The following is a 16052-nucleotide window of genomic DNA, read 5'->3' as shown; positions in this document are numbered from 1 at the left end:
CAAAACCACACCCTGTGTTAAAACAGCAGGTTGCACGGTCAGATAAACGAATTAGGATCCGTGTCTCTGTTTAAGAGAGCAGGGCAAGGTTTGTTTTCCTGGGAGGGAAGTTGCCATGGAAAATTGAAATGAAATCTTAGTTTTCTGGAAAATTCAATTACATGAACCACTGAACGTGGGATAAATTAGTGACAAATGATAGTAACAAATGCATTATATTTAAAATACTTACGGGGAATCAGAGGTGTAATTGCACATATTTAACTGTGCTCCCCACGGTCTGGAATTGTGAGCTTGTTCATGAGTGAGCTTAGGCACATCTGTTTATCTTGGACAGGAACCTTTGTTTAAGGGGCTTTCAGAAATTCTGCCTTATCATCACGACTGCTTAAGGGCATCAGCATTAACTGAAGTCCAGCAGTTTTTCTCATACTTTGAAAACTGTTATTTATTGGAAAAAGAAAATGAGTCCTATAAATGTGAACGTGATATTTAATTGAACTTCCCGAGGTGGGTTCGTGACGAGATGAGTGCACTGGATAAAATGAACTCCAATTCCCTCTCATTTCTGCTCTGCTTGGGCGTCAGAATGTGAAAATTCAGCACGCTCGAAATTAAATGAATGTTTTTCATCTCGAAATAGTGCAAACATCAGTTCGCATGAACAAAACTTTTCAGGAAAAATTTTTAAAAGCTACCCTTCCTTTTTAATATTTCCATAAATAAGCACATATTCTATCAGTAAAACTCTCTCTTTTTACCTAAAAATAGATAGCAACACTTTCCCAAAATATAAAATATTAGAGAGTATTTTCTATTTAGAAATGAAAACCAAAAACTATTTTTATTTACATCCCTGTGAACAATATAGGCAACTGGAATTTGCATAGCTATCATTCTTAAATAAAAATATAAATATTCCTCTTAAGAATGTTTCTTTCCCTCTTTCACCCCAAAATTCTTTTTGTCCAATCATCTGAGAAAAGTTTTCTGTAATTTCCAACCCTAAATTTATTGAAACGTTTACTATACTTTTTTCCCAAAGTGTTTTCTATCTAAATTTATAAATGATATGTTTTGAAGCTACTCACTTAAAATGAAGATCTTTGAAAGTAAAATGGGTTTCAACGATTCCTGTAGTTTTCACTCTAGTTCTGAGAACGTCTTGTTGAGTGGGGATGTAATTTGTTTGTGCTATTCTGTCCAAGTCATTCAGGTAGCTGAAAAAATAAAGAAAACAATACGCTCATAGTTAACACAGCCAGTAAAGAGCATCTAAATAAAGAGGAAACATTTCGAACGCATGCAATATTCCAAATTACTGGCAGTTTTTACATTTCTGTGTAATGATGTAATACAACCAATTTAAGTTTATATCTTACAGGAATCCCACTGCAATGAAAACGTCTCTACTTCTCCAGCCACAAAGCTCTTTTAACGTTTTTTTAAAGGTTGTGTCCTGTGTTTCTTAAGGACAGTGATTAGTCATTCTCTTTGCTGGGGGAGAAAACAGAATAATAACTTCTTCAAAAACCACCCAAACTAAGTGTGCAGCATGAGTTTGTTTCTTAAAACTTTTGATTCCACTTTTTCGATGCAGGGCTGCGCTCACGTCCAGACATTACTCATCTGTTGTGGATTTAAGAAGTCTCAGTCTTCGGGAAAGTGATGAGGGAACTTCTGGCCGAAGCTGAACTGGATCCTGTTCCTCTATGACCAGCCTGAAGCTCTGTGAAGGGGAACACCCATAGGCTCCCTTCCTTCACGTTTCACTGGCTCCCTAACCGATCTTTGCATTGCACCGCTCACTGACCAGTCACTCATTCAACGCTCTCGGCCGATGACGCCAAACTCGTTGTGATATGAAACCATCCTGGTGTCACACCACGCCATGATTCTGTGTAAATTAACGTGTCACGTTATATAGTAGAGTCAGTAACGTTATACAGAGTCTCGGCGTGGAGACAGGAACATGAATGTGGTAAAGAAGGATTCGGGGAGAGTGAGGGGGGTTCACCCAGATCTGAACAGCGGGACGGATAAACAGGAATGTCAATCATGTCAGGAGAAGCAGGGAAAGAACACGGGGGCAGGAGGAGCCACAGTTTGTTTCTCAGAGAGGAAGGCCAGGGGCAGGCTATGCGTAACCTGGAATGGGAAGTCTGGAAGGAGTCCTAAGGTCAGCTGGGCGTGGGGGGCATTGCCAAATTCTGGAGGGGAACGGCCCAGGAGGATTTAGAAGAGGCATCCAGGCGTCTTGCTGACAGGCACCCACTCCTGCACCTTTAACTGATGTTATCCTCCGAAACTGCCCTTGGCATTCAGACGGGATCTTGCAAACCAAAGGGGCTCAATAAATATTTGATTTGTGGAGATGGAGTCGGAAAACAATCTGAACATTAAATTAGTAATCAAAATGTTTCAGATGGCTAAGTGTATGTACGTGGTGTTGACACCAGAACACACAGAGAGAGGACAGCTTGAGTTATCTGTATTGTATGTACTGAATTTAAAAGAATCTTATTACGGGGGCCAGCCCAACGGTGCAGAGGTTAAGTTTGCACATTCTGCTTTGGTGGCCCGGGGTTCGCAGGTTTGGATCCTGGGTGCGGACATACACACTGCTCGTCAAGCCACGCTGTGGAGGCATCCCACATACGAAATAGAGGAAGATTGGCACAGATGTTAGCTCAGGGCCAATCCTCCTCAAGCAAAAAAAAATCTTATTCCTGCATTGCTGATAATCCCCCAATACTTTATCTCTTTTTAATCCCACATATATAGTGTTACACCTTATTGGAGGAAAATCTAAATAAACAAAACGGGCCACAGCCCAATTTTACGAATTGTGTCTTTGAAACGGTGAGCTACTCTTATTTAAAATGTGCTCTGATCACTCACAGGAATATTTCTTTGCTTAAAACTGCTAGAGTTCTAATAGCCTCTAAAAGTAACACACGTTTATATTTCAACAAAACGAAAACAGAAAAACAGGCGTTGTGAAAAACTCCAATTGTTTTAAATGATTGTGAATTTAAAGTGTGAACTGGTGGTTAGATGTCTTATTGGCAACGTTGGTGGCACCTCCCCATCTCTGGTCAAGACCTCGGAAATCGTGACGCCTGTAACGGCCGTGAACAAGATCTCTGTGACGTCCTCGTCCCTTTACTGCCATCGTAATGTCAGGATGATTAGTAATAAAATAACGGGGAGCCAAAGTGACATGTCTTCCTCAGCGCATGTCCAAGCACCATGAGAGGAGAGGGGGCGTCTCTGGCAACAGACTGAGGGGCCCAGGACGTCCCCCACAGGGGACACAGACTTCAAACAGTGTCCCTGGAAAGCGCCCCATAACTGCTGAAACAGCCCCTTGCCGGGCTCGGCTCAGAGCATCTTCTCACCATAACGGTGACCCCCGTGTGGCCCTTCCTGCAGGTGCTGGTGAGGCCGAAACCAACACCACGGCCCAAGAGCTGTGTTCCTGCTCTCTCTAACTTTCCCTAATTTCTCTTCCAGCCTCCGTAAAGGGTGGTAGCTCATCCATTCATTATTAATCAAGGGCATCCTGAGTGACGGCTGCGTGTCAGGCAACAGAGACAGAAGCCTGGGCAGAGACAGACCTCGCTGAATTCACAGAGTGGCGGCCAAGACAGAAAATAATCAAAAGGTCTCAGTGTAAGTGTAAATCAAATTGCCTCAAAGGAAATGTAAATCTGTGAAAGAAAACACAACGTATTAAGGGTACACAAAACAGAGAGGCAAGGACCTCCTAAGGGAGACGAGGAATATTTCCTAGCAGAAGGGAGGCCTCCAGCTGGGGAGATGGGCTACATGTGCAATAAGAAGGTGTGACATATGGGGCCAGCCCAGTGGCTCAGGAGTTAAGTTCCCACGTTCCGCTTCGGTGGCCCGGGGTTTGCTGGTTCGGATCCCGGGTGTGGACATGGCATGGCTTGGCAAAAGCCATGCTGTGGTAGGCATCCCACATATAAAGTAGAGGAAGATGGGCATGATGTTAGCTCAGGGCTAATCTTCCTCAAAAAAAAAAAAAAAAAGGAAGGTGTTACACAAATATATCTAAACTGCATTGTGATAATATATATGGTTTATATACATAGAAAACATTAAAGGGGCCGGCCCCGTAGCCAAGTGGTTAAGTTCACATGCTCTGCTTCGGTGGCCCAGGGTTTCACTGGTTTGGATCGCAGGTGTGGACATGGCACCACTCATCAGGCCATGCTGAGGCGGCATCCCATATGCCACAACCAGAAGGACCCACAACTAAAAATATGCAACTATGTACTGGGGGGATTTGGGGAGAAAAAGCAAAAAAAAAAGAAAAAATTAAAAATATAGATTAAGAAATAGCATTATAAAAATTACCATGGGTTATACAATAATATGCATTATTGGTTCACTCGCACCCAATCACTGATGTAACACACATGGAGTTTGCTGATGTGCGACAGATGACAGGCTGTTTGATAACAGTGGCGTAAGGGGAGCCAGACCCCATTTGTCTGTTTTCCATTGTGTCAAAGTGTGTGTATTTCCTGAGACCTAATACTTGTCATCTTCTGAGCGATCCTCACTGTGTCCCTAAGAGTCAAGAGCTCTGTCAAGAGGATGGAACAATCCTGGAAAGGAAAATGAGGGCAGAACATGTGCTTTAAGACCAACAATTCCTACTCACATCCTATGTGGCGTTTTTGAAGATGTTTGCCAAATTACGGAAACAAATACTCTATTTTTTTAATTCTATGTAGATCACCAAGCAGAAAGCACCCTGATTAGGTTTTCTCACATCTTGCTTTACAAACTTTCTGGGCCACCACCTAGAAAACCAGGGCAGATTTTTCTGCCAAAAAGCTGTCCTTAGATGTCTAAGGCAACAAGACACATACAACTGACAATTCTCGAGTGCAGAGCTATTCTACACTGTGGGAAAAGATATTGGGATGAGCAGACACCTCCTTAAAAAGGGTGCATGTCATCAAGGTGCCTGGGACCGGACAGCCAACCCATTCCAGGCACCATCAGCACAATGACAAGAACCCCCGTCAGTGACCCTCCCTGTGGCTTGTCCCAGGCCATCTGGAGAGACCCCCAAATTCAGAGTGAACTGTGAAAAGTTCCAGCTACTTTCTTAGAAATACACTGGAAATTCCCATTCTGCGTGTTCCAATTGGAGTCACGTAAGCATGAGTCTCGAGACACTTTTGAACACAAGAGAAATAACGGCACTGCTGTCTACAGACAGACACAGGAAAGACGGAGAAAGCTTTCCAACACTGTCACCCTGATGTCCTGCGTTGTACTGGGATGTGTCAGCCAATTCTGCAACAGAAGCGACTTGGGGGGTATATGCAACTCGAGGCAATTACTCATCATCGTTGGTTCTGAAGTTAGGAGTACTTACTATGCTGCGGAATCGTTGAGCTGGTACTCGCGGGATCTGTTGAAACACGCCTGCACACCGCTGTCTTTCCACAACCTCTTTATAACCCCGGCCAGCTCCGCCGTCATGAAACCTTCCTCAGCAGCCCCCGCGAGCACGAAGAGCTGGCGGGCATCATCCTGAACATCGGAAGGCCGTTTTGCAAAAAAAAGGAAAAAGGGAGACGTTACCAATAAAAAGTACAAAGGGGGACGTTACGGGTCACAAAAGGCGCAACGGGGAATTTCCTTTACGTTTTTTTATTGGTGTCAGAACTTTTATTTTTCTAAAGCACCCCTGAAAAAAATGGGCTGAATCAGAAAGGCATCATCTTAAATCGTGAGTCTATGTTTTGTGATGTTAGTGAGAGCTCTATAGGTGCGAGGAAGCCGGAAGCACCACCACATTTGGAGGTCGTGAGGGGACACGTAGCCCACCGTCCACTGACAGTCTGTGGGACACTGAAAAGGACCACTTAGGAGAAAACAGAAGGATGTACCCTTGCTCCCTCCGTCCCCAAAACGTCTCGAATCTAAGAAACAGATTAACACTTAGACATGAAGATAAGAGTCTAATGAAATGTCAGCCTCTGATACACTCTGTAGACGCAAAGTGAGTTGAGAGAAGGGAGAGATCAACGTAGAATGAGCAAGAACCGTTTCACGGGGCAGCCGGACACTTCTCAGAAGACTGTAAAGTGGATGTATGTCAACATCGACGGGCAGGAGGGTGGCAGGTACCCGCTGATCAGGTGCAGAAAACAGAACAGACACAGATCCGGGGCAGAAATACTCAAGATGCATAGAGAAGACGGCACGCGGAAGTTTTTAAATGAAGGAATCTTGCATACAAAGTTAATTAAATTTCCCTTAAGTTTTGAGGCTACAAATATGTACAGCTATTCTGATCCGCAGGCGATCGACCACGCTCGGCAGTGGGGTCCAAAAGAAATACAGTGGGAGCCACCGATGCAATTCTAAATTTTCTAACAGCCACATTCTAAAAAGTAAAAAAAAAGTGAAACTCATTTTCACAGTTTTATTTAACCTGTCTATGAAGCGTTATTCCAACATGTAATAGGAAATTATGAATAAGATGGTTCATATTCGCTTTGATACGTACTTAGTCTTCACGATCTGGCGTTCACTTCACAGGGACAGCGCATCTCAATTCACACTACACGTTTCAAACACACGCGTGTGTAGCAGCAATGGTGCCGGGCACTGTCCTCAGGCAACACAGCTGATTCTCCACCTGAGACCATGGCTTTGTGTTAACCAGGCGGACGACCCCTAACTGTTCGCAAGGGGAGTTTTTCCAAAGCACCGTGGTGGATGTTCATGAAGGGAGGGTGCACAGGGTAAGGGGTGCACACGAGAAGCATCCGGTGACCCAGACTGGCAGAGGCGCCAGCTGACGGTGTGTGAACTCCTTCTGCGGCCAATCTGTGAAACCCTTCCTTTTCAGATGGAACCCACTGCGGGAAATATTAAGTTTCTCAGCATGGGAACATACGATGCAAGCATGTGTTCCCCTTTTGAGTAAATCACAAGAGAAACGCATGCAAGCGAGCCACACGTGCACAATATCCTTAATAAACCCGGAGGTAACCAGGTTCTGAGTCATTCTGAGCACCATTTAGTAATTCCAGTAAACAACAATTCAGTCTTCCAAACATTTACCTGAATAGGAGAAATTTCTAAATTTGGTCATTTTCGTTAATTAACGGACATCAACATAATTATCTCCATCCACTTCAGAAAAGTACTTTTCAGTAAAGTGGGATTTTAAATGAGCTTTCCTTCTGTCTTTCTTCAATTTTTGTAAAATTTCTTGACAGAAAGGACTCCCGCCTTCTGGGATGGGTCATAAGATCACATCCTCTTCAAACCTTCCAGGAAGCAGCCAGAAGACAGGACAGGAGAAGCCTTGGAAGCTGGGTTTATAAAATGTGCTCTCTCTGCGGCATTCAAAAATATGTCCTATCCACAAAAATGTAAAATCGTCTCTTTTCCCTGAAAAACTAATCGGAATGTTCGCTTCAGTGTCACTAGCAGGATATTCAGACGTCAGTAGATGAGCTTTAAGGTAATAAATTTAAGCAGGAAGGTACTTCAGCAATTATTCTAATTTTTGTTTTGTATAAAAAAAATGTGAGGCACAGAGAGGTTAAGCAACTCACGTAAAGTCTCACAGCTAATGAGTCACCCAATCCAACATATTAGTCAGTCAATGACTGGTAAGTAGTGTTGCCTAACAGGGTAAATTTTAAAACTGTAGAATGATGACAACTATCTTATCGCTGACGCAGGCAGGAGGGCCTTCTCTGCAGACAGTCAGTCGGGGGCACCTGTGCTCTCTGAGCGTCACCGTCTGTCTGATCTGAGGCTGTCCCCCGCCGTGAGAACTCAGAAGGGTCTGCCCAGGACGGGCAAGGCTTGGAGGGACCATGACGCTGTCTTCCCACATACTAAGGATCGTGAGAGGTAAGAAAGAGTAGACTCTGCATTTGGAAACAGAGCAGACAAAGAAGAATTCTTAGGGCAAAAGACATCAGATTTCAATTCAATAAGAAGAACACTTTTTTTTAAACAACCAAAGCCATCCAAAAAAAAAAATAAAGGGGGGACGAGAAAGAGAAGTTTTTAAGCAAAGGCTGGATGATTCTTTATTGTGATACAGCAGAGAGAATTTATGAATGAGATCAAGAGTTGGAACAGAAAATGTCAGAAAGCTCTTCCACAACAGAGGCTAAATCGTAGGATAAAAGAGTGTCAAAAAACAGTGACACCTCTCAATTTGGGGCCAGAAGGATCATATATTGATGTCATAATAGTTACGTGTATGGAACTCTCTTGTTCCAATGGTTTAGCTCAATTACTGCTTAACAACAAACTCGGAAAACCACACACAAGAGCTCCTCCTTTATCCGCGTGTCTAAGCACACACTCACCCCATAAATCTGAGAGCCACACGGCTCCCGTCACAGGCAGTGCGCCCTGAGCGAATCCGGGGAAAGTGGGGGCGTTCCGGCTGCCAGCTCACGGCGCCCATCCCAGACATTAAAGAATTGCTTTGATTCAGAAATACGCAAACTTGCAACTTTTTTTCCTCTAAAAACACAAACGTAACCCAAGTAAAAATGGCTGACGCAAGGAAAGAAGAAATCCTTTTCCTTTTTTCCCATAGCAATGGTTAAAAGGAGGAAAAAGCCTAAAAGTGAAATATTCTACGTTAATTTCAACTAAACTGCAGACAGCAAACATTTTGACTGATTTGTATTGATCACGAGCTTCATTATGTCAAGATGAAAAATTACAATAAATGCATTATGCAAATATAAATGTTATGCATGTATTTACGAATCATAAATATATACTTTTTATTTTCAAGTTAATAAAAAATACCTAAGACTTCTTTATATGGACGATAGAACTTGTCCAAAGAGATACAGAAATATGGGATAATTGATACGTGAATAGAAGGAAATAGAAAATACTAGCTGGAGGCACATACTACATTTCAAATAGGGTTAATATCACTTTGCCACATATATAAATGGGTATCTCTCAGAATGAAAACAATATAATCCTGTAACATCATCTTAGTTTGCAAACATGAGCCAGAATACGAAACCTATTCAAATATTCATCTGGAAAAATAACAAGCACAAATAACTAGGAACATTTTAAAAAAGGGATACCAGAGAAGGCAGGCTAAATATCCGATATTAAAAGTTGACAATTTGTAGACTGTCTGGTATTAATGTAGCTCACCAGGAAACAAAATCCCAAATCTGAACCTATTATAGGATAAAGGTAAATTAGCAGGAAAGAATATGATTATTCAAAAAACGGTAATAGATTTAGCCATTGAAGAGGAAAAAAATGAAGTAGATCCTTAGTCCATGGATACGACAAAATGAGTTTCAGAGGGATTAAAGAATAAACACAGAAAACTGTTAAAATTCAGTCTAAAAAATGTTAAATTTGCATGTATATTTGGTAAATCTTTGGTTGAGAGATTTTCTAAATTTAAACATAAGGGAAGAAATAATATGGCAAGATTTAAAAACCCGAAACCGTAAAACTGAAGGCAATCAGCATAACGTGAGAGAATATTTATGTCAGTGGACAAGGGGTATCACGTGCACATGCAAACAGGCCAACAGACTATCAAACACCAAGGCTCCAACAGGTAGGGGAACAAGGGATGAAACAGGCCACTAACGTAGAGAAATGAAAATGCAGCCAATAAAGATACGGAAAACTGTACAACTACACTAAAAATCGAACATACAAATTATACTGAAATAAGACTTGCTAACAAACGAGCCAACATTTTTTAAACGTAAGGCTCCTAAATGTTGGCTACCCAGAGCGTTAAGAAAAGGCACCCTGGTCAGCCGCTAACGGGAAGGTGAATGGAGTCAACCTTCTCCAAAGCAATCTGGCAAATATGGCGGACACGTGTGCACTAACGAAACAAATGACAGATTCGAGGCACAGAGTGGCGGCCACGCAGGCGCACGCTGAGGCTGGGGAAAGGAGCTTCTTCGGTCAACGCTAGGCAGACTTTTCTGTTTCCTCCAGCCTATGTTATTCCAAGTGAGCGCTTCTCAAACCATCTGTGACAGAGGACCCATCCTGTTTTACATTGTCTTACATTCATTTGTTTCCAATCTATTTCGGAACTAATACCATTAGAAAAATAAAATTTAAATGACATAAAAATATAAATCCACATTCTTAAACTATCAGAATCAACATATAAATTACCCTATCGATGGCAATAAGTCTCTCTAAATGCTTACCCCTAATTTCTGTATTTGCCTTGTGCACGTGCTTGTGCACTGACCCGGGCCGCGGATCATCCTTTGAGCAGCACATGCTAATAGGCCCCACATAACGCTTTCCTAATTTCACAGTATTAGAAACAGTAATCTAATCTATCAATATATCATCACCATCCACAGCCTGATGACAGCCATCCTGGGAGAGTTTTGAAAGGATGATTAGGCACAAAATTTGATTGTTCTACGACAGGCTTAAAAACAATTTTGTTTCGTCTCATTTTGAATAAGTCATGTATAATCTGCTTTGCAAATCTGGTAACTGCCAAATATGAAGGAAACCACAGCAAATCAGTCACCCTCTCTTACAATTTTACATCTTTTTGGTCAGTTCTCACCAAATTAACCTAGGCATTAAGATGTCATTCCAATCAAGGTACCAACAGGCTTTTTCTGCTTGGTTGAAGAGGGGTGCAGGGAATTAAGCTGATTCTCAAATCCATCTGGAAGATAAACGCATAACAGCCTTGATATTCTGGTAAAAGAAGAATGGGATGGGTGCTCTGACTTTGCCAAATACCAATTTATCCTATGAGGCAAGAGAAACTAAAACGACGTGACGGTGACAACAGCAACAGTGGCAACAAACATCTACTGAGCATCAATTCCAACCCGGGCGTGAGGTAAACACGATGTTCATTGTGTCATTATTCCTCACAGCCCTGCAACATAGAAGTTATTATTATTTCCATCTTATTATGAGGAAACAAACTTACAGAGGTTAATTTAATAAGTGAGTGATCTGGGAAGAAAAGAATATATCCCAAAAAATGGGAGTCCAGAAACACACCCAATTTAATGCTGAAGGGAGCATTTTCAAGTTATGGAGGAACGGAGTATTTAATAAATGGTTCTAAGGCAAGAAATGATCAGAGTAAAAAATATACTTAGATCCCACCTACCACAAGACACAAGTAAGATTTCCAGGTGGGTGAAGAGAGAAATCTAAAAAATAAAACTATAAACATTCTAGAAAAATAAGAGTAGTTTTAAAAATAATTATAAATCGAAGAATATCTTTCTAACAAGACACACAGAAGTCAGAAATGACTGCAGAAATTTTATTTAGGAGTTCTATAACAAGAAAAATGCTATTTCAAAAAAGGAAAAGAGGGGCCAGCCTGGTAGCGTAGTGGTTAAGTTCACACGCTCTGCTTCGGCGGCCTGGGGTTTGTGGGTTCAGATCCCAGGCATGGACCTACACCACTCGTCAGCCACGCTGTGGTGGCGTCCCACATACAAAACAGAGGAAGACTGGCACAGATGTTAGCTCACAGGCAATCTTCCTCACCAAAAAAAAAAAAAAAAGTAAAAGAAATAAATTGAACAAAAATATTTGCAAAATATAAAGAAGGGTTAATATCCCTAATATTTAAAGAGAATTAATGTGAAAAAGACAAGTCATTTAACAGAACTGAGTGAAGAACACTAACCGGAGTTCACAGAAGAAAGACAATACTGTTTCCTATGCCTAGAACGGTTTTTCCTTGTTTTTGTCTAGAAAACTCATACACGTTTCAAGTCAAGACCGAGCGCCAGTGGCCCCTCCTCACGTGCAGGCCACGTTGATCCTTTGACTCCTCAGCACAGTTCCTGGAGCCTCGTGTATTCACAGCTTCCGCAGAGGCCAGATGACCAGAGACACACAGAGGAGACCCATCGAAACCAGCGCAAGAGCAAGACCACGTCCGCGGGAAGGGGTCAGCAACCACGGCTAACACGGCAGAAGCAACAGGCTGACGGTGGAAGAAAAGCGTTAGGAGGGCAGAGCAGCGGGAGGAAAAGAGCGGTCGAACCAGCAAGGCAGACGAGGCAGCACAGCAGGCCTGCACGCCGCCCCCAAGCATCAGAAAACCAGCACCAAAAAGGCTGTGGTGAGCAGTTGTTCCCGGTCAGTCCTGAAACCAAGTCCAGGAACGTTAAAAAATGAAATTAAGCAGAAAGTGGCAAGAATGTATGAGAGAAAAACAAGAAAACAGATAGACTGGATTAAACACTGCCTGCAGCGATCTTTCATCACCCCCTAAAACGGAGGCTACAAAATCTCTAAGAATCACGTGTAAGAGCGGAATGCAGAATCCCGCACACAGGAATCTGACCAAAGTCACCATCGTTAGAGGTGGTATCAGTACAATTTCTATCAGTCTAAAGGTGGTTCCTCTCTGTAAGACGAAGAGCTCAAAGAGCATTTGTTGACTGAATAAATGATAAATGCATAAATTACAGACTGACTGGGCAGGAAGCAGACAAGGCAGAAAAATGCCTGGATATGAGCAAGTCTTGTTTTCAGAAAAGACAACTTAGAAGAATGTGATGAATTATTATTAAAAAGGAGCTGGAAATCTACTTGGAAATTTTAAGTCATTACACTAAGCTTTTTTAATCTTTCTTTAAAGGGAAAAGCTTAGGAAATTATCATGGTCCAGTAACTTAAGAAAAAATTTTAGAGTAATTCAGAAAAAATAAACCAGGTGTATTTTACAGATTTCTCCAATGTATATTTTCTAATGTTGCTTTCATTCATTTTTTTCCATCAAGCGTGAATTGAGCCTCTGCTAAAAAAAGGAAGAAAAAGCTATAGTCTCCGAACAAAAAAAATCTTCATAGTGTTAGTAGGGACAGAGCACACACACGTATGGAACACATAAAAATACAAAGGAATTATGAAAAGGAGCAGTATGGTAGTGATAACAATAATAATACACCTTTGTACAAAAAAAATTAAAAATGAAGCTACAGATTCAGTTAAAGGTTTCTGGGAAGGTCAAGTCTTATATGTTATTAGACAAAGAAACAGTGAAGAAAAAGCCACACGTGTATAGATAATAAAACTTGAAATGAAAGGAGGAAGCAAGCCGCGTGCTGGGTTACCACCCTTTCTGTCCTGTCTCTCCTGGGCTCCAGGTTCTTCACCCACGAAACAAAGGCGTGCAGCCAGCTTGTCTCCTAAGGGCCGTGTCCCTTTAGCCGTGAAATTCTGACGTGTGTTTTCTGACAGCCAAGACTTTCCGATTCCAAAGACAGGCTCACTCTTACACTGCTCTCATTCTAGGAGATGAGAATGCTTTTTCGTCCGGGCATGAAAACAAATAATTAGATCATTTCAGCGTTCCGAACGATAAGAATGAACCTTGAAGAGGCAGCTCACTAAACTCAGTGGGAACTGCTACAAACTGTGACGGATACACGGCTCCCGAGCACCAGGTTACACAGGAAGCACTGCAAGGGGTACTGAGCGCCCACCATCTGATGGGGAAGGAACGCATCCAGCTAGAAAGGGCAGATCATGAGATCTCGTGTGTCCTTCTCTGGTCCTTGTGACTCCCTTTTACAGAATGTCCTGAGACAGCTGACAAATCCATGTGACACGGTACAATATTGTCACTCTTTTCACTCATCAGGCCGGCGCCAATGAATCTGAGAACTTACCGCCCGCGCTGAGTCGCCGAAGTCTATCTTGAGCCGGCCCATGGCCCTGATGATGGCAATGATGGACTGGATGGTGTTGCTGTAGACCACAGCTCTGTACTGTTTACACTCCTCTTCCGAATAACCGGCTTCGTGGATGATCCTACCGGGACCGAGGAACAGAGAACACTCACTCCTCTGGTGCAGGCGCACACCCACGCGCAAAACACAAACCCAACGTCCATTCTACTCACTTCATCTGCTTCACAATGGTGCTTTTCCCAGATTCACCAGCACCTGAAAAAAGGAAAATACAATACGGGATTTCTAACTTCATCACTTATGTCTGCTCAGTTCCCAACACACACACACACACACACACACACACACATTCCCTCTTTCTGTCTCTAACAAACAGTCGAATTTTGTTTCATAACAAAACGATCTTCATTGGTTTCCAAATATATAGGAAAGTTCTCAAAAAAATAAGGCCCATCTGTCTATTATTTCTTAATACTTAAATTCAGCAAACCCAACTGAAATAAAAATCTTTCATTGGTATTTGTGTGTGTTCCCTAAAGCATTAAAAATTCAATCTTCTATAACTTAAATTGAAGCACCATAAGCAGTTTTATTCAGAGTCTTGCTCCCTCGAAGATGTTTTAACTGTTTGGCCAATTATCGTAATTTTAGCCTTTGGCTCTGGTGAAGTAGATGGCAGTGATGCCCAGGAGCCACGTGCAAAATACTTTAAGAATATATGTGAAAATAGCTATGGCTCATGCAATACGTGTTCACCCACTGCTACTCAACAGCTGACACGCAGCCAACATGATCCCCAGCACCGAAGGGGCGACGGTGAGCCAGACAGAAATGTCTCCATCGTCCCTGTCAGCCGCCATGAGCCCATTCTCAGAACACTCTCCACATGCAGGGTCTGCTCACAACCTGAGTCCCCAGCATCCTGCCATCGTACCATGGAAGTATGACCGACGAAACGGCCGTTACAAAGCCAGCGCCCTCTTACGCTTCACACTTAGAGGAGCTGCCACCTTTACGTCAAATTAGACCCATGACTTGTCAGGCTCCTCTCGATGGCTAGACATGGAGAACGTCTGAGCGCAGAACACAAAACAGGGAAGACAGCACAGCGTCTTCTGGCTTCTCGTGTCTTTGTCAGGGCCACGTGTCGTGGAGGTGTTTATCACTGTCTAAGAGACCCGGCTCAGGGTTTTCATTGTCTGGGCCCCACATCCCCATCTTCCCGGGGATATTCCCACAGTGCTCTGCTCCAGCATCAGTGAACAACTTAAGTTCCAAGAACACCTACACGGACCACGCCCAAAGCTTCACTCTGGTTCCCCTGCCGAAACGCGACCTGGCCCGCTGCATCTCACCATGTGGTGGTCCTCGTTCACACACCACACTCACCTGCTTCGTCACGTCCAGACCCCCTCCCTGTGTGACCCCTGCCTCTCACTCTGCACATTCCTACTTGAATTCTCAGCAAGCTGCACTACACACAACATCAGTCAACCAGAAACGTAATGGGACTTACTAACGCTCTCTGTGACGGGTACCATTCGACGGCATCTTTCTGGGCTCCATTCCCTTCGCCCCTTCCCCCTCCAGCTACACACAGACACACATACCCCCAAATCCTTGGGGGCATCTGAGACTTAGTCATAGTTAAATGGCCTATTTGAAAATCGGGGTGGGGGTGGGCTTTAATTTTACTTGTGATTTGATATTCAAGAAATTTTCCCCAAGATAAGCAGCATATTAAGCGGAAAAGCAGGAGCTGAATACACAACGGGGGCCTTCTTCAGGCACAGCTAGCCTTTGACTCTTTCGGGGCATCTGCCAATAAAACAATTCCAAGATAAACAACCCATTAGTTCTTAGTCAACAGTGTACTTGGCTCGGGAAGGCACCACGGCAGGCATTACTGCTCACGCGTTTCTCAGACTCAAGAGACGTCGGCCCGAGCAACACACGGGCGCAGCGTCCAGCTGGGCCACCTGGGAGCGGGCCCTCGGCTCCGGAGCACTAAGCGCTGCCCAGCAGCTGGTCAACTCAAAGCCCAGAGAACAGGTCACACGAGACAAGCTACTGAGGTCTGAGAGCCACGTGAGGGGAAAAATCAGGAACAGTAAAGAATAGTTGAATATGTAATAGTTGAACTATGTGTACACATATGAGAATTTTTAAATCTTAACGAGGAAAAAGCAAATTTTTCTGATGTTAGCCGTTATCTCTGAATTCTAATTCCCTCATCTCTCAAAATAATTGGTGACACGGAACACTTAGCTTACTTTGCAAAGAACATCTAGTCAGTGGCTTGTGGTTGCAAAA

At 43.1% G+C, this 16052-nt stretch overlaps 1 protein-coding gene across 1 annotated transcript in view; it reads right to left on the bottom strand.

Moving 5' to 3' along the window:
* GNAI1 (G protein subunit alpha i1) overlaps positions 1–16052 on the bottom strand; it is a 78187-nt gene that overhangs the window by 14708 nt on the left and 47427 nt on the right. The window contains exons 2-5 of the mRNA XM_044769309.2: positions 13952–13994; positions 13719–13860; positions 5420–5577; positions 1092–1220 (exon numbers count right to left, since the gene is read on the bottom strand). Of these exons, the coding sequence (XP_044625244.1) occupies positions 1092–1220; positions 5420–5577; positions 13719–13860; positions 13952–13994 (472 nt within the window). The remainder of the gene's footprint in view (positions 1–1091; positions 1221–5419; positions 5578–13718; positions 13861–13951; positions 13995–16052) is intronic.

The sequence above is a fragment of the Equus asinus genome, chromosome 1 (assembly GCF_041296235.1).
Source record: "Equus asinus isolate D_3611 breed Donkey chromosome 1, EquAss-T2T_v2, whole genome shotgun sequence".
NCBI classification, from domain to species: Eukaryota; Metazoa; Chordata; class Mammalia; order Perissodactyla; family Equidae; genus Equus; species Equus asinus.
The sequence above is the reverse complement of the archived record's forward strand: the minus strand, read 5'-3'. Positions and strand labels throughout refer to the sequence as shown.